At 41.3% G+C, this 25,395-nt stretch overlaps 2 protein-coding genes across 3 annotated transcripts in view; one reads left to right on the top strand and one right to left on the bottom strand.

The window, feature by feature from the left end:
- Positions 1-3,551, top strand: part of CRYBG3 (crystallin beta-gamma domain containing 3) — a 71,606-nt gene extending 68,055 nt beyond the window's left edge. The window contains exon 22 of the mRNA XM_048492761.1: positions 496-3,551. Coding sequence (XP_048348718.1) covers positions 496-584 — 89 coding nt within the window. The 3' untranslated portion in view covers positions 585-3,551. The remainder of the gene's footprint in view (positions 1-495) is intronic.
- Positions 3,552-20,502, bottom strand: RIOX2 (ribosomal oxygenase 2). Of its 2 annotated transcripts, none has more exons than XM_048492763.1 (10): positions 20,416-20,502; positions 15,033-15,465; positions 11,685-11,804; positions 11,258-11,386; positions 10,058-10,161; positions 7,727-7,829; positions 6,604-6,769; positions 5,957-6,045; positions 5,442-5,546; positions 3,552-5,330 (listed from the first exon to the last, which is right to left on the bottom strand). In XM_048492763.1, the coding sequence occupies exons 2-10, from the start codon at positions 15,459-15,461 to the stop codon at positions 5,172-5,174; spliced, it is 1,404 nt and encodes a 467-aa protein (XP_048348720.1). In that variant the 5' UTR covers positions 15,462-15,465; positions 20,416-20,502; the 3' UTR covers positions 3,552-5,171. The 2 variants fall into 2 exon arrangements, with proteins under 2 accessions (XP_048348720.1, XP_048348719.1); XM_048492762.1 differs by having other exon boundaries at positions 20,308-20,489.
- Positions 20,503-25,395: the final 4,893 nt, after the last annotated feature.

Consider the following 25,395-nt stretch of genomic DNA (forward strand, 5'->3'; position numbering starts at 1 on the left):
GCTTTGATGTGCATGTTCTGTCTCTGTTTTAAGAGATGCAGTCACTAGTGCTTAATAGCAGGGTCTTGTGCAGTGTAATCCTGAGATATTCAGGTGTGCCATTTCCTAAGAACTGTACAAAAAATAGAATGTCAGAGTAAATGATCCATTTGTATTTTGTGCATCCCTTTTCCCTGCTGCCTTATATCCCCAGCCCTTACGCAGTTCCCATGGGTATAATGAGACTATTTCATCCCTACTTCTGAAATTCCCTCTAAGGGATTAGGTACCCTTTTACCCGATTGTTTTCACAGTTACTGAAACAATTGTCAAACATGCACAATTCTGTGGAGAAAAATAGATTTCAGTTCACACGTAGATGAATTTACTGGCAGTTTTAAAATAGTTACATTTTAAAATTATAAAACGTCTATGTCAAATTTTAAAAAGTGCTTCCAAATAGTTCATTAAATAGTCTGTGCTAAACAGCAGTTTTTATTTTTTTTCATATTTTAGGAGGATACTACTACGACAGAAACCACATTGTTGTAAATCAGCTCAATGTCAATGAATGTACACAGAAATGGGACTTTGACATATTATGAGCTCAGTTCATGACTGTAAAGACATTAAAAACATGAATCAACATGACCTAAACTTACTCTTGAACAAACTACTTGAAGTCACACAACACTGGACTGCACAGGATCTGTCTGACTTCATCATATGTGGCACAGAGTCAATGATTATCAAGCTTATTAAAAAAACACCCTAGGTTATGGAAAGTTATAAACAGCGTTGCCAGATGGGACCAGTGGCAGATGTTACCATGCTGACAATGCAATCTTTGCTTATTTATTTTGTGTTCTAATTCTTTTGGTCCAAGTAAGGATAGCTTTGTAAAAATTTGGGCTAAGTTTTTTTTACCTCCTCCAGTTTTTAAAACTGCCAATGGAAGCTCACAGATTACTGCACTGTTCTCTTTATGTTTAAATATCTTGTACTTGGAAGTTCACAAATGATTAGTCTCAGGTAAGCGTCATCAGTATACTTTATGTACACTACTATTTTGGCTTATATCAACTCTCAAAATGGTAATAAAACCAATGTTGTAAGAACTGTATCTGAAAAGGCAGTTTATTTGTTGCTTCTGGGTATCTATCCTCAGGACAATTCTATTATCTATAAAGTAGATCAAGAGTATTCAGGGGAAATTCTGTGACTATTCCTCATTTCCTTATGCAAAACTAAAACACAGGTTGATGGAGAATAATGGGATTCTTGCAGCTGAATTTTATTCTTAGCGCAAAAGCTGTCTATATTTTCACAACTAGTGATTGCATTAGACCCCTCTGGTCATTTTACCAGCCCATATTTGCTATTATAATAGCAAGTACTTATGAGCTGGGATACTGAAATTCATCACCCTAATTCTATGAAAAGGTCTTTAAATAATTAGGCTATTGTTTTAATGCCCAGGAGGTGTGACTGAATTTCAGGACATTGGTTTTCAAGGTTGCAAGGGCTACTGAATCAGAGTGCTAACGCAGGAGTTACCACTTTCCTCCTGCGCTGTTTCCCCAATCTAAATCCTCCCCTTTCCACAGCAGCTACTGTTTGCATTCCTAGAAAAACATTATTTTTATTACCACCAGTGGATATAGGTAGATGGTAAATATTCTTGTGCTAGTGCTCTGATCCAATTAAGCAGATTCAGCTTACTTTTCAGCAAAAATGAATCTGTTTTGCAACTCAGTCACAAATACCTTGTCCAATGTGTGTTTTGTCTCTGTTGTATTCTTGCGATAATTGCACCTGTCACTGAATTTCTTGATCACCTCAAACTGCTATCAGTAACTAATTTAATGGATGGTTGTTTAAAAATAAACTGCAAAGGGCCTGCTTGCACTCCGCAAAAATTCAGCCTAACATAAAAGCACTTTTAGTCCAATTTCAGATGGGAGATATTGCCTACTAGAAAGCACATCATTTTGTTTAAAAAACTGTATCAGAATTAAAGTCTTGTAAAAAACCTGAATATTTACTTTTAACGTTTAAAAGTATGAAAAATGAGCTGTTTACACCCTGTACACAGCTTGAGAATTCCTGCATAAATAAGTTCATACTTGGGTCTCTTCCACCCCTAAGGAATTTTCCTCATATTTAGTAATCTGATCCAAGATAGGCATTGTGTTACTCAACTTGAATGTTAAGTTGTGATTTAAAATACCAGTTCACAGGATGATGCTATCACAACATCAGAAAGGTGTGTGGTTGCAGCTGTTCTCTCCACTCCAAAGCAGGATACATTAAATCTTTTTTTAAAAAAAGAAGGTTCCTGCCAGTCTGCTGTTTATAAGGAGCAGTGGCATCTTTTTTAGGCGGAGGCTCATGCTCAGTTGTTCGATTGCAAAATATGCAACTGATAATTGCCCATGCTGGAGCAGTTGTTTCCTGTGTTGTAATAAAAAGTACTAGCTACAATATGTCTTAAATGTAACCTTGTAAATAAATGAAATCAAGCTCAATTAGCTGAAACAAAAAAAGCTATTTTTTCTTTGACTTCTGATTATCATAAAGATTAGACTGTTATAAAAATGATGAGAAATCTAAAGCTGCAAGGTTACCGCCAGAAACTCTGTTTTTATATGAAGAGGTTGTAATCTTAAGAAATTCTACCTAAATCCAGATTCTAAGCTTCAGCTGTAGCTCCAACCAAGCAAACGTCAGACACGTGAAAACACAGTCTCCCAGGCCATCAACCATATTTGTAGCAAACTGGAACAGGTATACCAGCTCCTCCCTTAGGGCAGGGATATCTCAGGCTTCTAGTGTCTGACCATAAACTACTGCATTTGCTTCCACCTGTAAACACAGCATTCACTGTGAGCTGTATGGTGTCCAGTCACCAAGTACAGCCTACGTGAAAATGCACTGCTGAATAGGTGTTTGGAATATGCCCTAATTGCACTTTAGATTGTAAAAATGTATTTACTTTTTGCAGTTATGTTGTTTTATAAGTAAGTCTTTACTAAGGCACTTAGTAATAGATTAAAAAACTGTTAAATAACAAACACAATAACTTTGTGGTTTGAAGGCTATGCAATATCAAGTGCACCTCAGTCATTCTTAGTTAGTGTTATCAGTGTTATATCTTGGAAGTCTGATCCAGTCCCCTGTTCAATGCTCTGGCATTCAGACAGGGCTTGCATAGAGATGTTACATGGAAGCCTACCTAGTCATTACCACCCGTTCACTCAGTACAAGTTACTTTTCATCTACAGCTCCGGTAATCTCCACTGAGAATAGACTGAGGAACTAGATAGTGGAACTGGATCATGCTCTCAAGAGTTTAATAAAAATTTGTGAATGTATATTATGTTGTATAGATACTGCAGGGAAGAGGGGAAGATCATCGACATTGTTCATTTTTATAATATCAAAAGGCAATAATTTTTACCAGCTACTAACTGATGTTCCAATCTTTCGATTTTGCCAAAAAAGTGACCTTATACATAATGTATATAGAGGTTATGTCTCTGTACCACTGGATTAAAACACTTTAAAATATATTCAGTCAGCATTTGTCTTTTATTTGTATAGATACTTCCTCATTTCCCCTGAACAAGCTATGCAGCTGCCTTCAATGTATACAGTAAAATATTAAAATCACTGAGGTTCTCCATGCACTTAGTCCTACAATGCTACTAAGGTGAACTACTTATACAGAAAATGTACAATGTGTAACTGTAGTCCTGTTTTTTAAAAGCCCTATTATAGAAAAGATAATACATTAGTTAAGACACACTAATTTTAAAAAGTTTTTCTCCCCTTAAAGAAACATTCAAAATGCAATCTGCCTTCCTGAATTCCGATGTGATAATATCACTTTCTAAACACACAGTGTAGCTCTAGGCCATGGGTCGGTAGGTCACTTGGAAGTGACCAGTCATTCCCCAGGCAATTAAAAGTTTCTTCCAAGAAATGCAGAGGTAGTTGAATTTTCCACCTATCAGGTAATTTACACTTTGGAATTGCATTGGTTTGGGAAAAACAAGCAAAAGAAAGGTTTCCCACGAGCATTGTAAACCAGCTCTGAAATGCTTTAATTTTTGTATGTTAACATTTTGTGACTTGGTTTTTCCAAGGGTCTTTCCAGAGAAAGTTTTGTTAGTTTAAGGCAGTATCCAGATATTGGGGTGGAGGGGGAAACTCTTCCTTGTAATCTCTCCACTTTATATAACAATTTTTAAATTCTGTAGTAGTGGGTTTGAAAAATCACCCATATGCACCTTCCTGTCCCAGATAATTAAAGAGCTGAGTCTGTGCACTAGTTCCTGCCTCTTCCACACATTACTACTCTGCAGCCAATTAACAAAGAACTACTTTTCAAATTGTAATGGTGGTGCAAACAGATGGCAGACACCTCCTGAGAAGACTGTAGCAGATACAGCCAATCATATAGTTTTTAGGATGTTGTGGGAGGAAAAACTATATATTGTCAGAGGCTTTCATGGCTGGAATCACTAGGAAGTTGTGTGGTTTTGGGGCTGAATGGCTGTGTTCCAGTAGTATTTTCTCCTGACGTTTCTTCTGCATCTCCACTAGAACATGGCTACACAGCCCAAAAAAACCACAACATCCTTGTGATTCCAGCCGTGAAAACCTTTGACAATATATAGTTTTTCTTATCCCTGCAGTAGTATTGCAGATGAGGAGAAATGGCACCGATAAAATATAAAAGACCCTTATGGTGGCTTCATATTTTAGCAACTAACCATGGCATATCCTTCATACAGTTAGTGGCAAGCTTCATGTTTGCTACAAATACTAGACAAGGTACCTCCCAACTGGGATTCAGAGATTTTACATAGTACTAATGTTCTCAAATTCTACATATCAAGAAATCGAAGAGAGACTTTTTTGAGCTACTACAAAATCCCAAGGATTATTTTATCAGTACACAAAATAACTAAGAGTATTGTGTGTTTTGGAATACATAAACTAATCTGTTCATGTTACATCAAAATAAGTGCCTTCACAAACAAGACAGGCAATGTTTTTGCTCTTCCAGTACTTGCAGCATTTAAACATTTTCATTTAAACAATTTCATTTAAACAATTTCAGTTGGATTATACTATAAATCTCCCAGGGAAATAGAAGGTTGCTCAATGTTGGCCAGTTTACACCTTCAGATTACTTCAATAAGCAACTCGCTCCACAATGATACCACCAAGTTTTCTTTCTCTGCATCTGAAGTCAGATTCAGTTCATTCACACATATTGTATCGTAGCTCCAGATTTGCTTCAGTGCATCCATATGGGAGAGTGGAAACCGTAACCCATGCATCTTAAAAAAAAAATTGTTACAGATGTTTGTTTAAACAAAGCATTCGACATCTTCTGCAAAGTACTATAATATGCATACAACAGGTCCATAAGAACAGAATAAAGGACAAACCTGGAACACTCCTTCCTCATTCATATTGTTATCCCCCATCATGTGGGTTTCTCTCTTGTTCTTTAAAGAGTGATAGATATAAACCATTTCTTTGTGCGTATCATCCTAAGAATCAAAGAAAGCATAAATATAGGCATTATTTGTTAAAGGAAATATGAATCCCTCTGGGATCCATAGAAGATCGATGCAGGAGCCTCACTATTCATCATGTGTGTGGGTAGCAACAATTAGTGTAGTTCTTACAAAATTATGCAGCAAAGTCTTCAACTAAGTTCAGATTTGGTTATATTTTTTAAAAAGCTAAAATCTAGTTTTTAAGCTTCTCCAAAAAATATTTTCAGTTCATGTCATCTTCACTTTTATGAACCCAGCAAGACTGTCACTACAGTGTAATAAATCCTGATCATGTGCTGTGGGATACAACTAAGTAGTCTAAAAATAACACACAGCCACTCTAACAAAGCAGAAAGCTTAACTGAAAATCTGTTCACTACAGGCAGTCTCTGAATACGCACCAAAGGATCTTGATCCGGTTCCACTGTAATTACAGTGTAGTCTTTAAACTGTAATCTGATTGTGCTGTCAACTGTGGGCAGTTTTCCTCCTTAAAAGGAAAATATAAACACATTACTTAAGAGGAGAGAATGTTCTGGTCTCTCAATAAGGTACTTTAGTCAGCCCTGAAAGTATTTATTTAAAACCTTTGCCACTTTTCTGCCCAATTAGGTCCCCCAAGGCAGTAAACAAGTAGAAGAAAAATCGCCTTTTAAAAACTGTACAAATAAATGAAACTGACAATTCAAAACAAAGAAAAAGGAGGTTCAGTAAAGGTAACCTAGACAAAATAGAAAGAAGTCTTAACTTGCTGGTGAAAGATAACAATCAAGGGTATAGAATAATCTCCCTGGGGAGGTAAAACCCCAATTATTGTGCCATTTTCAAGAAGGCCCTTTCTCAGGTTGTCACCAGTCCAAATTCAGATGGTGGGGGTCCTGGAAGATAATCAAACAAATGCTCTGGAAGGGGCCTTCATCTGTAGCAAACCGATGCCATGTGACTAATTGGTAAATAAAGTGTAGCGCCGCTTTATATTTCATAATGAACTGATTCCTCACTCTTCATGAGAAAACTACCAACAATAAGTTTATTGTTTTTAAATCACCTGGAGTCAAAGAGTCAAAGCTAGTCCCCAAGAAGGGCGGTAGTCTGTTCATAATGAAATCTTTTTTCATGTCAGATGACTTCAGTTCTCCACCATTTTCCAGCTGATGAGAAAGATGTCTCAGGAAACCACTTAGTCTCTTGGATGGTTCAGACAAATCCAGTTTCTAAACAGGAGAAAATGAAGAGTTTAAGCTAAGGTCAGAAACAAGATCCTAATTTAATAGAGAAGGAAGTACAAAACTCTTCAGATTTTACACATGCTGGCTACCAACTTACTGTGAAGTCTCCTGCATGAAGAAAAGAGTAGCCATGAGGAGTTTTCTGGAAGTATCAAAATTTTCATCCCATGGTCAATGTTTTGGATAAAGTCAAGGTCTCAAATACAATGTGGCACAGAGAAGGATGAGCACCAATGATTGGTAAATTGGTAAATTTCAAATTCAGGTTTTAAAAACCCTGAAATTTTCAGTTAAGCTGAATAAAGCTGATATCTATCAGCTTTATTTGGCTTTTTACCAAGTTTTGGGGGGCTTTAAAAACTTGGAAAAATTTTAGCTATCCCACTGCAGTTTCTCAGGACCACACAGGGAAAACTGCAGCTGAATGCTGCACTGGGCTGAGCCTAGCATGGCAGTCAGATCTCTCCCTTCCCTGGAGGACTTGGGAAGCAGCGGTAGTGAAGAGATCTGAATGCTGGGCTGGGCTGGGCTGGGCTGAGCCCCAGAGGACTTGGGAAGCAGCGTGGAGGGGGGATGCATAATCACATCACAGCATTCAGTTTTCTTTCTCTCCCCCACAGACCCCACTCCAAAAGGCTGATAAAGCCAAACCATGTTCAGCTTTATCAGCTCCCAGGCTACTGAAGGGGATGTTGGGTGATTTGGGTTTACCAAATCACTATCGCTACTATGGAGTGCTGTATGAATTTCCATCACATATAACTTTCTTATCATCTGGAATATGGCTGCTGTCAGACTATAGTAAGTAAACATGTTAGTTATTCTGGAATAGTTCAATCTAATATTCTGGAATAGTTCAATCTAATATTCTGGAATAGTTCAATCTAAATCTGAGCCCCTTGGGGGTAGGGCAGTCTATTAAATTTAATAAATAATCTTTACCATTAGTAACTGCCTTGGTATACTCTTCCGGAAGTCAATGTCATCTTTTGCAGAATCCAACACAAGTCCAGGAATGACATCTAACAAGAGATCTCTCCAAGAGCTGTTGTGTAAAAGGCATTACAAAAATTAAAAATGACAAGCAAGTCAATCTGAGGCAATGTTTCCTATTGAAAACAACGAACTTACGAAGATAAGCTTCAAGCATCAGGCCCAATGTCCTATTAGCTAGTTCCAATTACTTAAATAACAAGCTTCCTTATCTTACATATTGAGAGAAGAGGAAGAAGAACAAGATGACCACCTGTTTGAGCAAAGGAAAATATGGTATAGTGGTACAGTGTGTATATTCCTTTAAGAGAGTTGTGTATAAGGGTATGAAAGGGTTGAGAGTGGATGCAGCTGTTGGATGTCCTTTACCTTGAATAAAGAAGTTTGGGTCTGAATGTGGAGGCATTTTGGATGCATATAGAGTGAAAAATTTTGCGTGTCGCAAGAGGTGACTACAGGCAATGATTTCCTTGCAATTTACTTTTTTATGAAGTTACTTTCCAAGGAAAAAAAAAGTCACAAGTTCATTTATTTATATGTGGCTTTTACTACAAATATTTGAAGTAGTATGAAACAACAGTAAAGCAACAACAAATAATAAAGCAATTGAAACAATCATCCCATGAAAAGCTAATGAAAACTAACCTAAAAACTGAACAAAACTGAAGTGAAATGACTCTTCACCCCAAATATGCTGCTTTGCAAAGTGAACAGGCATTCTGTGGATGCTTAGGGGTTATCCTGGAACTTTTACAGTTAGTCAGGCTATAGAACAATTTTTTTCCTTCTACCTTCCAGTTTGTGGAAACATGGGGGTTGCCAGTATGTATCTATTTATCTACCCACCTACTTATCGAATGAGAGAGAGGTGAAGTTTTCTTTGTGGGAAGGAGACAGTGGATGCAGTATCTATTCAATTAAAGTAACAGGAGCTTTCTGAAATGTCTGATTAAAAATGCATCAAAAGGGTCTCAAAGACAGAGAATCTCTGACATGTTGAGACAGTCCAGAGTACATGGTGAGATGAAAAAAGATTTTGAAATTCTTTTCAGGAGAGTTGGACCTCAAGAAAAGAAACCAACAAGATGCCTAAGAAAAAGGTAAAAGAAATCTGGTTTATACAGCCTACATCTTAAATTACCAAAACAATGTTGTTGTTACCAACACTAGTTACCAACACTAAGTTGTAGACCCAGAGTGAGAAGATGCGTATATTGCCTATTTTATTTCCTTTGCTCAGATATTTGTCAATTGTGGCTCCATTGGATGATTTCCCTTTTTCAACCAATGACTACATATTCAGCATTAGATATTCCCTGCTCCAAGCTATGTGAAATGTAGAACCCAAACCATACATAACTTTACAGATCAAAGCCAGTACCAGAATTTAAACTGAAGAAGCCACCAAGGTAAAGACTGCTACCAGCATCCTTAACCAGAGACAAGATGTAGAACTTTGCATCAGCCACAGGTTCTAGGTATTCCACAAGGCCAGCCTTATGAAAAGGGCACTCTATACAAGTTTGGAAGTTTCAGAAGCATGAATTAGTAGTGTACCCTTGTTTATAAGGGCAGACTCAGTACTGCAAAAATCAATGAAAATCTGCTCTAGAGACAGCTGTCAAATAGCAGGGTCCCAGATGTCACCTAGGCCAGTGATGGCGAACCCATGGCACGGGTGCCACAGGTGGCACTCGGAGCCCTCTCTGTGGGCACACACACACAGAGTTCGTCATTTTTCACACACACCCCACACACAGACATCTAGGCTGGCCTGAGCCACTGAGCACAACATGCGCGCACCGCGGTGAGTAGGGAGGACTCAGCTGGCGGGCTTGGTGCCTGTGCTCCAGGTGGCTGCTGCCCCGGTGGGGGGCGGGGGGGGGGCGCACAGGAGGCAGAGATGCTAGAGAGGCACAGAGCAGTGCGTACAGGACTTGCTGGAGGCTAGAGCAGGCTGGCCCCTGCTCGAGTGGGTGGGGCGGAGGACCTCCGCATTCAGGTTAAATTGCCGGGTTGGCACTTTGTGATAAATAAGTGGGGTTTGGGTTGCAATTTGGGCACTCGGTCTCAAAAAGGTTCGCCATCACTGACCTAGGCCAATGGGTCAAAAAAGCCCATCGATAAAATACAACACACGGGCTCTCCGCTTATTCAATCAAGCACTTCATAGAACTTCACTTAAAGAAAAAAATTCATTCTGTGCTGAGTAGGTGGCTTTCAGTGCCACAAAATCACTGGCAAGAAAGCTTCACAAGAAAGGCAAAGTAGAATGCTTACTTGTTCTGACACGTGCTGATGGTCACATGGGTAGAATGAGATACCCCAGGAGGTGTGTCAGCCTGATGAATGGTTCCTCTTGGAAAATATAATAGGTCTCCAGGCTAGAAGGAGTTGGGTGGATGCAGACAGTTAAAATTATTACATGGACTTTTAAATGACTGGATTGCTGTGCTTGTGAATATTTTTAAAATTTCTCAATACCAACCACAGCTGAATCTGCCATTTCTACCTCACAGAACCCTCCCAGTAGCATGCACAGATGTACTCTTGCAAAAGAATTCCATCTCCAAACTCTACAGCTATACTATATATATCACTATATTTATCCTGCCAGTCCCAAAATGCATACATTTACAGAACAGTCACAATTCTTTATTATGGACCATTTCAGATTCTGATCAGCTAAGAATGATGCAACTACTGTGGATGATATCATACCATTCTCGTCAGCACAGTGTGATGAATTCCATCAGCACAAGACACAATTTGCTAGTGGAAGAACCTCTTCCATCAGGGACGTACCTTGAGCCACCTTTAGCCAAGCAAAGTTCCAAGATGCATGAAAGGTAGCCAGATTATCCGAATTAAATCAGCAACAGCTACACAACAGCTTCTACACTCTTAAGCACGATTCACAACTAATAGCAATGGTTTCTCATTACATAAATCAGTTTTAGGATCCTCCACTCTCTCCATATGCACAGCTCATAAACTGAATACATTCACAACAAATCATGATTTGTTAGGTCTGAATGCACCACCTTATTAGTCCAGGTTGGAGGAATGTGTACAAACCATGATTTGTTGTTTCAACATAACAAAAATGGTTTACAGTGAAAGAAGAAATTATTTCCAAGGAAAGCACAAGTGGGAAAGCAGCAAACTAACCCACTGACATGTCAGGCTCATTCCCACACTGACCATATCTTTGCTGTTGCACATGAACGACGCAAAATGCACCATCTAATTTGTATAATACAGGAAAGATCTGTAGGAAATAAAAGTAGTAAAGATGTTTGAAAGCAGAAACATGGTGGAGATAACTCTACCAAGCAAGTCACCAAGACCTTCATTTAAGATCTACAAGATGCAGACAAGATTCCTTGCCAGCAAAGAGCAGATTCTATACACATTTGAAAGAAATATTCCCTTATCTAAGGTCTAAAAGTCTACACCACAGGCACCAAGTACTGGTACCTTTAATAAGAAGTCATGTGTTGGAGTTCCAATTTTATCCTCAGGTTCGACATTGTATTCTTGAGCTAGATTCACAGTAGGTTGGTACAGTCGCCAGTGCTTCTTTCCTTCCAGCTGTAGAATAAACACCTGCAACAAACAAAAATAAGTGATGCATTAAGAAGGCCCACAGCGGCAGAAGGGAATATCTAATGCTGACCCAATCTGACCGAAGAACATACATTTGTTATTTATAAAACATAAAAATATCCTGATAACATTGACAAGTAGCAGGGATTATCTAAACTATCATGAACCAGAAAGTGCCAGTGTGAATGCACATACCAACCATTATATAAAACACATACAGTGGCTTCCAGGAAGTCACTTTCTGCTGCTGGAAACAATTGTGACCAGAATGCTCATAGACAATTGTATGTCCTCTTACCTCAACATCATCATAGTGTGGAGGCAGGCCTTGGGACCCTGGAGGAGTAATATAAACATTAGATCCAACCAGTGAGCCAAAGAAGCATTCCAATTTCTCCTGGATTCTCCAGAGTTCATCCTTTATTTTAAGAAAAGAAGAAATAGACAGTGAGCAGGACAAAGACAATGGTTTCTCTTTCCTCCATCACATTGTAACCCTACCCTTCATACCCTACCTTCTGGAAACATGGATTCTATATGATTTTTCATACAATATATATATTTAATAAAAGCTAACAGCCATATGTGTGGAGCAGAGGTCCAAGCTAAAAACAGGCCAACTCTGCAAAAGGAGATCTGCCAGCACACCAATGAAAGAGTTAATTCACTCAGCACCTTCAAAGGCCTCATGGACTGTATCTTGAATACCACACCTTGCCATGGCTGCAGCTATGCAAATGATACAAAATACCTTGCCCTAAGATTGTAGTATCTCTTTGCCTCTAGAAACCATAAACATTTACCATCGTTCCTTCCCTGATACCAGATCCTATATTTCCTCTACCTCTAGATACGATCTCCCTAACAATCAATCCCTTCCTGATCCAATCAAAGCCTCAGCCAAATTGAATACCTGAGCAGAAACACCAAGGAGTTACTCTGCATAAAGCCTTTCAGAGCTCCTGATGTAATCAAGAAACAATTGACTCTATTATCCTGGGACTTAGAAACAATAGATGAGCCCTTAATTAGCTCAGCCTTGCAATCCCAGCATGAAAATCCAGGAATAGAAACTTACTTTAAAATACAGGAATAAAAACTTACTAGCTCCTGCCCCAAACTGCTCACAGGAGCATAAAAATACAGTTCACCCCAAGTTCTTGCTGGCTCTCTACTCTAGCGCTACCTGGCTAGCTAGCCAGCTCCTAGCGAGCTCGCTGGCTTGCTCCAGCTCCTTATTAGAAGTTGGTTCTCAGTGCTGGTTCTTAATGCTGGCTCAAGTTCTCAATGCTGACTCCAGCGGCTGCTGGCTCCAGCTGCTGCTGGCCCCCACTCTCCATGCTGTCATAGGAATCCATGCCTTCTTCAGCTGACTTTAGGTAACGTTTAAGTCCCCTGCTCTCCCTCCCAACCTATCATCCAAACCTATCTTTTTTCTCCCTGCTTATATCACTTAGGAACTATGTGTATGCTTCTTCATGTCTTACTGTGTGATTGTTTGCAACCAAAATTTATGTAAAAATATTTAAAACTACAATTTGGTCTCTTTTGCATTCTCTGTAGAACGTTTCACAAACCAATTCTGGTATAGCTGTCTAAAAGATCCCACCTAGCGTGCCTCTCACACTGCCAAGTTGAGTTATTTTCCCCACTGCTACTTTTAAAAGGTTTTCATACTGTTAAGCTAGGTAACAGATTTGGTGGAGAATGCGGGGAAGACCAGTTTTGCCAAAAGGAGTAAGTGGATGCACAACTCCGCTGGGAAACTTCTTCACTATGCAATTTCAAACAAAAAGATTCATTAGTACATGAGAAAGAGAAGAAGGGATGTTGGAGTCATGATGATGATCTCTGCTTGGCTTCCAATCCAAGATCCAGGTCTCCAGTTAAAATGGTACCAGATAGTGAGTGATATAAAAAAACCTGTATCTGAAATTCTGAAATGCTGCTACCACTCAAGAGTAGACAGTACTTACCTGTAATCTGACTCAGTGTAAGACAACTTCATGCGAGTTCATGTGTATTGGGAACAAAGTATTTTTAAGCACGGTTTATATAGAGAACTACAGCATAATTCCTTTAAAGCACAGTAGGTGCCTAAGAAACAACAAATGAAGTACGTAACCATCAACAATGATTTGATTACCACGCAACCCAGAAAATAATTATGTCTTTCTTCATGCCTGGCACACTTATTCTTCACTTGCAGCAGAATAAGCAACTCAAAAATAATGCATTTTAATCAAGAGTTATACTTTACACAAATAACATTTCAATCACAATATTTAAATTGTCCTGGAAACAATTCTTGAACTCATGCATAAAAGAAAATATCAATTTCGAGAACTTCCACTCCAATCTCCAAGTGTGATAATTGCTTCCAAAGATTCAAATATCATATTGACTTGAACCATTCTTCCCCTCACACTAGAAAAAATACTTTCTAGTGTATAGTTTGAACTTCCACTAAATTCACCGTGTAGCAATTTCTTCCCAAGATTCAAATATTATACCAACTTGAATCATTCCTCCTCTTGCACTAAAAATAATATATTTCCTGTACCTCTATCTGAATTAAAGTTTTCCTGTAAAACTGACACTCCATGTAGCTTCCTGAGACTGGAAGTCCAATCGAAGGGGGGGGAGTAGATTGGCAGGTGGGGACAGCACCACAACAGCATACCCATAATGAATGGGGTTTCCGGTGGTACAAGAAAGGGGTTGGGGGAGGGAAAAAACACAGCCACCTGAAAATCCCATTAAGAAGACCAACTTCCATCACATTTTTTGCTGATGTAAGTTGGCTGCTGGCACAGAGAGTATTTCCAGGCTGAAATTCCTTTCGGTTGGCTCCATCCATGGAAACACTCCCCTGGAAAGCCAGCATTGCCTCCTGTAGTAGAGGAATTATGGCATGGAATACCATTTCTGGGTTCCTCTGGTACGGCACCCCACTGCTGAGGTAAATCTCTGTACCAGTATCTGTGCCATTTTGCACAGTGATGGTGGCAAAAACATCAGCACAACCCTTCTTCCAATGTGACTTCAGCCGAACCCCCCTTTTGGGTTGCACAATGACAATGAATGTACATGTAGTAAACTAAATAAACATTCCATAATTTTCCTCAATTACCAAAGCCAAGCAAGATTAAATTGATGCTATTTCAAAAAACATTCAATTCAGCATCAAAGATGACATTTGAAACAACTTCCGTAATCACCCCCAAAGGCTATGCAAACTAATTAACCTTTTTTGCATGTTCAATGCTTAAAAAAAAAAAACCTTGCACCTCACATTCATTTCTTTCCACAGTTGTACTTATAGACAAGCTGCATGACATGATAAGTCTCCATATTTCAATTTGTTGAAGTTAATACCTGAGCTGACACTGTCATCACAGTGGTAACTGTGTACCCAGAAGGAATAATAAAGTGAGCAATGTAGAAACTGAGCAATTTACTTCTTTTTTTGAGAAATATCCTTGGGCTCTTTTGCAGCTGCACTGGTTACAGTAGCATATAACATTGAACTCAGTTGGAGAGTTGGCACATGAGATCTCAAGCCCTCAGTTAAGTATTTGCCTGCATTACCTCAAAATTACAATTGCAAAAGCCACCACAAAGTAGGGCAACTACAAAAGCTCACCTTGAATCGCTGGGGCTGATGAAACTGCACTGTGGCTTTTTTCTGATCAAACTCTTTCTTCAGCTGTGCATAGCTGACTTGGCCGCCTTTGTTAAAAATCTTCTTTCTGCCATTCACATATTTGCAGACATTAATATCCCTTCCGTAATACAAACCCTGGCTGACTAAGCTTTTCAGGTCAGTTAACTGAAACAGAGACTGATAATAGGATTCCACTGAGGGGTTCTCCCTCTTAAGAAGCAGCGGCTTCTGCTCCCAGTAGTCTCTGAAAAATTCCTCTTGTTTTATGGGAAAGATCAAACTCTCAAACACACTTTCTGGATGATCATATTTTGTAAGCAAGGGACACATCAGTTCCACTTTTGCTTGTTTGCATGGTGTCTGGTGTTCCTCTTCTGTTCCAGTCCGTCTCCTTCCTTTTTTTGGCATGATCCTGTGCAAGTACCACAGAAATTATCAGTTTAATTATACGCACGTTTAACTTAGACGTAAATGTGAAATGAATGGAATTAAACAAGCATGGCCATGATCACAAGCTATTCTGAGTCTGCTCCAATGAACTAATATAACTTACTTCTAGGTAAGCATAAAGTCAGGCTGCCTGGCCATAATCTTTAAACATAGCTAACTGGAATGGACTTCACCGATGTCTACTTTAGGACTGAAGTGCATTTTATGCAAGCAAAACAAAATGATCAAATATACAAAAAAGAAAAAACACCAGGAAAACCATTATAGAATATATTACCTCCAAATATTATGCATGAAGGGCAAAAGGTGTGCAGAATATTGCACTGTCTAGCAAAATACAAAATAACCTGAAGATCACTGTTGCAAGTTCTACTGACTTCCAAGGAACTTTGTTTTCAAGCAGCTAAGTCACAGGATTCGTGGAACTTGCTCATACTGAAACACTGGATTACTCACCATGAAGATTCCTTCTGCTCTGCAGTAAGGAAAGCATTTTCAGAGTGTGGGTTATCCCCGCCCTTTCCTTTGGGATGCAGGTTTAAACTTTTGAATATTGGTACCCTACTGGTCGTGTAGCTCAGTTTAAAAACTTTATGAGCCAGAGAACCTCAAGGTAATAGAACTAGAACAACATAGCAATATATAAGGTATGAACACATAAACAGTTGAACATTATGAAAAAAGACATCCAGAAAGGAAAAAAACAAATAACTACTGTGAAATAGGATGGGAAAAGAGGAAAACTTAGTGATGACCTTCTTCACTTTGACCTTCCTAGGTGGAACAGTGAATAAGGAACTTCCTATATTTCTTCATACTTGAACTTCTTTGCTGCAGTCCAGTGAAAAACAATCGAACTCTGGGTGGGCAAGATGTCCTCTTTACATCAGAGCAGTAGCAACCTTTATGGTGAGTAATCCAAGGTTCCATTCTGTCTCTGAGGAGGACACCTTCAGAGTGTGGGGCATCCAAAATCTGCTTTTCAGTGTGACTTTGGGAGAGAAGTTTCTTCACCCACCACTTACTGTAACACTCTGCAACCAAAGGCCGTGCCCGCAGATGTCGGAGTATTTAACTTGTAGTACTTAACGAAAATAGACACTGATGCCCAGGTAGCCACCTTGCAAATCTCCTCCACTGGTAACTGAGAGTCCAAGGCTGCATTCGTGCCCGCGCTTTGAAGAGAATGAGTGATGATGCTCCTGGTGGTGGAATTTGACAGACTATATAAGCCTAACATATGAACTGAATGATGGTGTAACTGACAGCAGTCCTTTATATTCTTTTTCCTCTGTTTGGGGCTGATAGTGAAATGAAGAGAAAATCTGATAGAAGATGTACCCTCTTGTATATTCTGAAGGCTATCTGTAGGTTGAGTGTATGCCAGGATATTTCCTTCTGATGTTTTGAGTTGGGACAAAACAAGAGATGAATCTCTTGTGCCCTATGGAAAGAAGAATTTACTTTCAGGATGAACCCTGGGTCTGGTCGCAGAAACACTTTGTCCTTGTGGAAAATTAGAAACCTCTTTCTTGTGGAAAGCAACCCTAGTTTGGAGACTCTTCAGGTTGATGTGACTGCCATGAGGAAGAGAACTTTCATCTGCAGCCACTTCAGCAACACCTTTCTCAGTGGTTTAAAGGTGGCTTAGTGAGAGCTGTTAATAATTAACTACATGAAGCCACCAGGTGGGAACCTGTGGTCTACTGGTGGGTTAGACAGACTGAGTCCTTTGAGGAAGGAGAGGATTTGTGGATGTCTGGAAGTGAGAACCCCAGCTATGGAAGGGATGACTGTTGAGATAACCACCACTTGCAGCCTTAGAACAGAGGCCTTAATTTATTGTCTGACCTCTTCCTGTAGGAGCCCAAGCTGCCCCACTTTCTTACAGCAATATCATCTATGGAAAGCTTTCAAGGGGCATTATAAACTCTTTGAGTAGATGGTTTTCTGAAAGCAATCATTGTCTCTTTGATCTCTGGTTCGGATCCACAGTCTTTAGCCTGTTCCTTTCAATAACCACATGGTCAGCCAAAACCATTCTGGTCCCCAGCAAAGGAGGTTCTGGGCTGGTGAAAGTCTCCATGGTTCCTGAACTGAGAACTCCACCAAGGATGCCAACCAGTGTCTCCATGGCCACTTGGAAGGTATTAGAAAGACTCATTCCTTATTTTTCTGAGCATCTTGAGGATAACAGGTAACAGCGGAAAGGAATATAGCAGAAAGGCATACTGAAGACGAATGGTAGCAGATTATTCAGGTTTGATGCAAAAAGGTCCAGAGCCCAGCACTTCTAAAGACAATGGAGCCCTACTAATAGCCAAAGATCTACAACTGATTTAAGGGGAATGCCGAAGTAGTACTCAAAAGTGATATATACTTGAGAGACCCCTTCTCCCAAAAAAGCTGTTCCTAGAATGGGGAGTCCACACAGATCCTCTTTACTAAATGACAGCAACAGGTCTGAGAAGCCACCGAGCCACCACAGTTCAACTTCATTACAAACACAACTCATGACAAGATGGCAGTTCACATGTTCATTGCAAAACACCAGACTGTAAGATAGACCTGAGCAATGTGCATACTTGTTGGCAACAGAGTTAACTGGGTTACTGCTGTACATGGTGTGTTTTTCAAGGTTAACCATTTAAATTTCTAAGAGAGGCTGTCTGGGGTTTAAAAAAACAGAATTATGTCTCAGCAGGGTCACCTCAGTTCTTCAAACCTTTGTTATCAATATCATGTATGTTGGCCCTGAGATAAACCTTTTTAAAATGCTGGTCTATCTGACTCCTTTTGATCCCATTGCATGTTTTATGGCAATGATAACAGCCTAACATCCTCAACTAACCTTCCCACTCACTCTCTTCGGGAGAAGCGCTGCTTGTTGTTAATGGCTGGTTTCGCCACAGAGGATGTGTTAATGCTGCCATCATGTAAAGCATTTTGAGATTTTTAAAAAAGGAGCTCAAAGATGCTGTGCAATGTCCCCGTCATGCATTCGGCAACCCCTGCAACCCCCTGGGCAAGGAAGGTAATGTATAAAACATTATTTCCCTTTCCTGCCTGCTACATCTTTGACTAAATATTTTAACAGGCACCACTTTATGCTCCCTTCCTTTCCTGGTCAAAACCAATTTAGGATAACAACACTGAGAGAAAACTGGCAAATGAACAATGGCTGTGAGGGAGGATAGGTTTTATGTTACATACATTTGAGAATTACCTGATTAGAATATCAACAAGGAGAAGAAACTGGAGAGCTGAAAATGGAATGCTCTTGATTGGTAAGAACCTTCATTTTCTATAGAAAATTGGCAATTTCAAATAAGGGTTTGGATTTATATTCCCCCTTTCTCTCCTGCAAGGAGACTCAAAGGGGTTTACTTTTCCCTCCCCTCCCCCCAACAAACACCCTGTGAAGTAGGTGGTACTGAGAGAGCTCAGAAGAACTGTGACTAGCCCAGGGTCACCCAGCTGGTGTGTGTTGGAGCGCACAGGCTACCATCCAGTTCCCCAGATAAGACTTCACAGCTCAAGTGGCAGAGCAGGGAATCAAACCCGGTTCTCCAGATTAGAGTGCACCTGTTCTTAACCACTATGCCACTGCTGCTCTCAAATAAGAACCAACTTCAGAAAGGGACATTAATTCCTTAGCATGAATTCAGAGTGTTCAAAGTGGTACATTACATTAGTGGCACAACTCTGTAAAATTGTAGACAGCAGGCTGAGGTTTGAGAGTGAATGCCTGCATACACTCAGTTAGTGACATCACAGATGAATTGTGATTTGAACTGAAAATAAAGAGCCCTTTTTGCATTCCCAGAGCTATGCACTCTGTTCCACAGAAAGCTAATAGTTCGGTCAGTTGAGAAAGTTGTATGCATCTGCATTAGGATATACTCCCGAACAAATATGAGAATTATCATTCATTTTTATGCAGTGCCTTTATCAAAGCCATTATTTTGTGCATTATTGAACATGGTACATTGATACAAGAGCATCTATACCAGAATGTATTTTTATTTTCAAACAGATGTGGGGAGCAGGGCTAGGTAGGCACTAGGACCCAGGCAGAGCAAAGAAGGTCTGGAATGCTTTGTTCTGTGCCAGAAGAACAAGTACCCTATTATCATCTTTGTGCAGAACAGAGTATAACTTGAAATATCTGTAAATAACCTAGTCAGAGTGTGTCAGGCCTGTTCTCCTGAGACAAAACCTAGGAGGGTACACTGAATACAGGGAAAGGGCCAATGAGTGTTATCTGTTGAATGTCTGCAAGAAACCTACATGCTTGCAGCTGAAAATATATAAAGTGCTCTATCTCCCTGTAACACGAATCCTTAGTAGACAGCCAGCATGAAATAGCGGTCAGTGTGTCAAACTAGGACCCAAGAGACTCTGCCTTGGGTGATCTTGGGCCAGACACTGTCTCTCAGCATGGCCTACTTTACCCTGACCTGGAGCACATTCTTGAAAAGAGCCCAGCGCTGCTCATCGGAAGAGCTAAAGACTCCTCGCTCTTACTGGGTGCTGGGCCGTCTAAGTGGAAGCCAATCGGGCAAGCCCAAGTATGTGCAAACCTATCAAGGAACCAGCGGTGCAAAAAATGAAAGGCGCATAAAAACGAGAAAGCTCATAAAAAAGGAATGAGTTTTAAGAGCAAGTTAGGAAAGTGGGGGTTTAGAGGCCTCTAAAAGCACGGTGCAGTGGCAGAAGGAGGATCTGCATTAGTCCAGCCGAGTGACTCCAAGACGCAGTTATCAGCGTGAGCTACCGGGCCTTGGGTGGGCAGAGGACGCACCTAAGCAGCGTGGCCGCCCCATAAAAGCCGGGAGACGCCTCGTGGCGTGGACAGGCGTGGTTCTCCTCGGCAGCCCGCGAGGGTCCCTCCCGTGCTCTCCATACAGACCTGCCGGAGCTCAGCCAGGAATCGACACGTGGGCTGCTGTGTGAGCAAAACCGGCGAGCTCAGTCCTTCCTCCCAGGCGGGGAAACAATGTGCGGGAGGTGGGACTGAACCTCTTCTTCTACCAATCAGCGACGCGCTTGGAGACTTGTTGCTCGTCCGCCGCCTATCGGAGGGGCCCAGCGGAATGGGCGTGGCGCGGAGACTGCGCTTGGGTTGGGTCGCCTCAGGCAGGGGAAGCTCGATGAGTGAGGCATAAGAAAGCTCTCTGGTGCCAGTTCCGCCTTTGCCTCTTGTGCAGCTGTTTGAAAAATATAAAAATCCTGGAAGGGGTTAAGGTGGCAAAACTGGCGTGGGAGGTAGAGCAGTTATCATGGCCGTAGGGGGGGGGGGGTTCTCGCGTTTGAAACCCACCCCCCTTCATGTCCGAAGCTCTGCCCCTCCGTTTGTGGGTTTTTAAAACATTTTAGTGCTTTTTCGGTTTTTGGTCTGCAGGGGGCGCATTGTTTGAGCTATCAGTACCAAACTTTCAGGGATTGTTTGGGGGACTCTCCTGATAATACTACCCAGGTTTGGTGAGATTTGGTCCAGGGGGTCCAAAGTTATGGACTCCCAAAGGGGGTGCCCCCATCCTCCATTGTTTCCAATGGGATCTAATAGAAGATGGGGCTACACCTTTGAGGGTCCATAACTTTGGACCCCCTGAACTAAACTTCACCAAACCTGGGATGTATTATCAGGAGAGTCTCTTATTGATACCACCCAGGTTTTGTGAAGTTTGGTCCAGGGGGTCCAAAGCTATGGACTCCCAAAGGGAGTGCCCGCATCCCCCATTGTTTCCAATGGGAGCTAATAGGAGATGGGGCTACACCTTTGAGGGTCCATAACTTTGGACCCCCTGAACCAAACTTCACCAAACCTGGGTGGTATCATTAGGAGAGACTCCTAAAGATACCCTGAAAGTTTGGTGCTTCTAGCTTAACCATCGCACCCCTGACAGCAGGCACCCCCCCAAATTTCCCCAGCCACAGCCATGAGATCTCAGAGTGATCCCTGCATCCTGTGCATGGCAGCATCCATTTTGTAGGGTCTGTAGATTGTTTGTAGGTTGTGCTTCTTCATCAGCTCTTTCCTATGCCACTGTGTATTCCTGATGTACAGTAAGAACACTTTCCTCTGATGGCTCTTACCTGCTCATGGTTGGTTCCCAGTCTTGGAAGTCTCTGATTTATGGGTATTAGAACGACATAGTCATATTCCGCTTAGGTGATCTAATTCATCTTGTAGGAGGCAGAGGTTCTAGATTCTGTTTATGTTATGTACCAGTTGTTTTTATGGTGTCTTTTTGCCCTGGGATGGTGATTATTGAGTCAAACCAGCTCCACACAAAACACAGGATGACCATAGACAAAAAAAGAAACAGGCCAGGATACTTTCTATTCATGCTCACCACAGTTAATCCCCACAGGGTTACCTAAGCCATAGTCTTCATTGTTACTACTTTGGCCTAGGATGCCTCAATTAGACTTGGTTTTGAGCACTGGCAGATGGGGCCTTCCACCACCCGGACATACCCCACACCACAGATATATACTCCACGGTTTTTCCAAGATTAGATCCTCTAAAGATGCTAAACAGGAGCGGTAGCTGTAAACGCCAGGACTGCCAGAACACGCCATACAGCCCGAAACCAACTTTCACAGCACTCAAGTGATTCCGCCTGTGAAAGCCTTCGACAACAGTTCTGCCTCTGTTTGTAGTTTTAAAACATTTTAGTGCTTTTTCGGTTTTGGCCCAGGAAGCATTGTTTGAGCTATCAGCACCAAATCTTCAGGGATTGTTTAATTCCTCCTGATAATACTACCCAGGTTTGGTGAGATTTGAATTAAAACCATAAAGAAGTGACCCTATAAGTTCTAACCTATTGTCAAGGGGACGTATAGTGATGGGCTAACTTTGGAGGGTCCATAACTTTAACCTCTTGTCCAAACTTCACCAAACCTGGGATGTATTATCAGGAGTCTCTTATGGATACCACCCAGGTTTTTGTGAAGTTTGGTCCAGGGGTCCAAAGCCATGCACTCCCAAAGGAGTGCCAGACCCCAGTCAGCCTGGAGCACAGGAGATGGGGCTACACCCTGAGGGCTCATAACTGGACCCCTGAACCAAACTTCAATTAAATCCTGTGAACATTAGAGAGACCTTAAAGATACCTGAAAGTTTGGTGCTTCTAGCTGAACTATCACACCCCTGACAGGCACTTCACTTGAAAGATTCTCCTCAAACTAAATCTTTCCAGCATGATTTAAAAGAAACTATGTCCAGTTTAGAAGAAGAAGAAGAGTTTGGATTTATATCCTTCTGTAGGAGACTCAAAGGAGCTTTACAATCTCCTTTGCCCTGTTCCCTACAACAAACACCCTGTGAGGTGGCTGAGATATTCTCAAAAGGACACCTAAGGCCACCCAGCTGGCATGTGTGGGATGCACAGGCTAATTGGAATTCCCCCAGATAAGCCTCCATTGTGCCATGAAAGAACCAAACCCGGTTCCTCCAGGATTAGAATGCACCTGCCTTTCAACACTCACGCCACATTTAAAGATGTCATCAGGGATAATCCATCTCTAAACAGACTGCACTTCTAATAAAGAGCGATCCAGGTCCAGATTCTCCTTTAAGGACAAAAGGAGAATTTGGGCTCAGCCAAACACTTTTAAAGCATGCCGTTTGGGGTGGATTCCAGCATCACAGTGGCCTGTGGGGACTTCCAGATTTCCGGCACCACCCCATTCTTCCTCTATGCCTGCCCAGAAGGGAGGGTGGGTAGAAGAATTGCCAGTTGCTGCCAGGAGCCCAGCTGGTGGGTGGAGGAAGGAAGGGAGGCCTGCCGCCTCTGCCTTGGGAGTTAAGTGAGAGGCAGGCCAGGGGTACTTGGGAGGCGGGAGCCATGCCTTAGGTGGGAATGTGCCCCCCAACACACTCCCTGGCTAAAAAAAAAAAAAAATTTATACCCACGTCCTGGCAGCAGGCCTCTCGCTACCCTTCAAAGTGGTTTACATCTCCTTTTCCCTCCCTCATCAAGCACACCTGGTGAGACAGGTGGGATTGAGAGTTGTGACTGGCCCAGTCACCCTGCAGGCTTGGAAGGCAGGAGCAGGAAACAAACCAGCCTACCAGAGGAGTCCACTGTTTAACCACTGCCAATTCATGCTATGTCCTTACGGCCTCTTTGCTCCCCTTCCTTTGTCATCCCTAGTTCATTTTGTTTTTCCTCCTGTCTGAAAGAAGGAAGTTGGGTGAATGGGTGTGGAAGGGAACTGTTCAGTGGGATGTGAGAGGAAGCGGATTGTACATGCACAGGCTTCATCTTGGGGTTTCTCTTTCAGCAGTCTAACCTCTTGCCTAGTCCAGTGCAGGATCCCTTTGCCCTCTACTTGCAATATGAGATGTTTGGCACTGAGCCCCTCACTATTTGTCATCTTCAACTGCTCAACCTGAAACCCTTTGAGCATTCCTTCTCAACCTCTGACTCTGGGCTAAGATGGCTGGCAGAGAGGGAGGAGATGACCAAGAACACCTTTGCTTAGACATTTGACCTTAAGGGAAACCTTTAGAATCACCAATAAGAGAAGGACTTGTTATTGAAACAGTCTCCCACCGCGACTTGTTACAGTTCGAACTTGGTTGCTGTAATAGAGACAACCAGGCCCTGTGATAAACTCTTCTTTTGTCACAGAAGGCCGAATTAAAGTCATGTCCAAATCCACCATATTTAAAGCATTGCTAGTTTTGAGTGAACAGTTGTTGAGTAGTATCTTCCCAGTGGTAAACAAACCCATGTCTTGTCAAAGGCTTTCTCACGCCAGATGCAATCATAGATGGTTTTTTCCGGCTGTGGCCGTATTCAAGACCGGTTCAATGTTTCTACCTGTATCTACAGATCTTTCTGAGGTATCAGAGAAGTCTGTTACACACTTATTCTTTTCTCAATACACTAGCCAGTTTGCGCTCTTTTTCCTTTTTCGTTTAGCATTTGAGAATACTTTCTACCACCTTTCTAGCACTTTAATTATTGTGACTCATATACATTTGTTTCTGTAGATCACTTTTCCCATGATTTGAAACTTTGGGGAGAATGGTCATTGATCAGGTCTCTGGCAGGAGGTTTTTCCCATAAAGTTTCTCCATTCAAAATTCCTTTCTCCTTCACAAAAAGCTGCCATCCTGTTTTCCTTAATTGGAAAGTTCCTTCATCTAAGAATTTCTTCACGGCAACTATGCACCTGACAGTCACTCTTTAAAATCTGAAGCATCATCTGAACTCCCAGGCTTTTGATGCCGATATTTCATTTTTTTTATTAGTATCACTGGTAATTTTGCTGCTTTAGAAGGCGGTTTAGTTGCCATTTCATGTTTAATAATGTTGTGAACAACTTCAGAAACAGGTTGAGAGATGTCAGATTTGAAACTTAAATGGCAGCATTCCTTTGGGGTTCAAAACAAGCATAAGAAGTGCCATTCCAGCTAGAAATCAACATGCACACCTCTTGAAACCGCGGTCAGACATTCACCATATATATAGTTCAGCATACCAAACTAGATGGACCACATGGCCTTTCCAGATAATATTCACCAGCCCCTAAAGAGCCGGCAACATCTCAAGTGTAGTTACAGCCCATTCCTTCTACCTCCATAACTTGGCAGCACTTAAATTCCAAACCTTCGTCTGCCGGAATTCCATCAGCCAATAATAGAGAACTTTCTTGGCGAATTCTTCAGCATTAACCTGAAAATATTCCAGTAACACTTGTGGGAATTTCTTGTAAGCAAATAATTAGGACTGAGACCAGAAACCGTCACCAAATTTGTATTTTATTAACTAAAACTGTCTTATGATTAGCGAAACCTACTGCACTGGCACTTTACTACCATTTTCACCATCGACATATCAAATCTGCTTTCTGTTTCAGCCTTCCTGATTAA

This window comes from Sphaerodactylus townsendi, linkage group LG04, assembly GCF_021028975.2.
Source record: "Sphaerodactylus townsendi isolate TG3544 linkage group LG04, MPM_Stown_v2.3, whole genome shotgun sequence".
Taxonomy (NCBI): domain Eukaryota; kingdom Metazoa; phylum Chordata; class Lepidosauria; order Squamata; family Sphaerodactylidae; genus Sphaerodactylus; species Sphaerodactylus townsendi.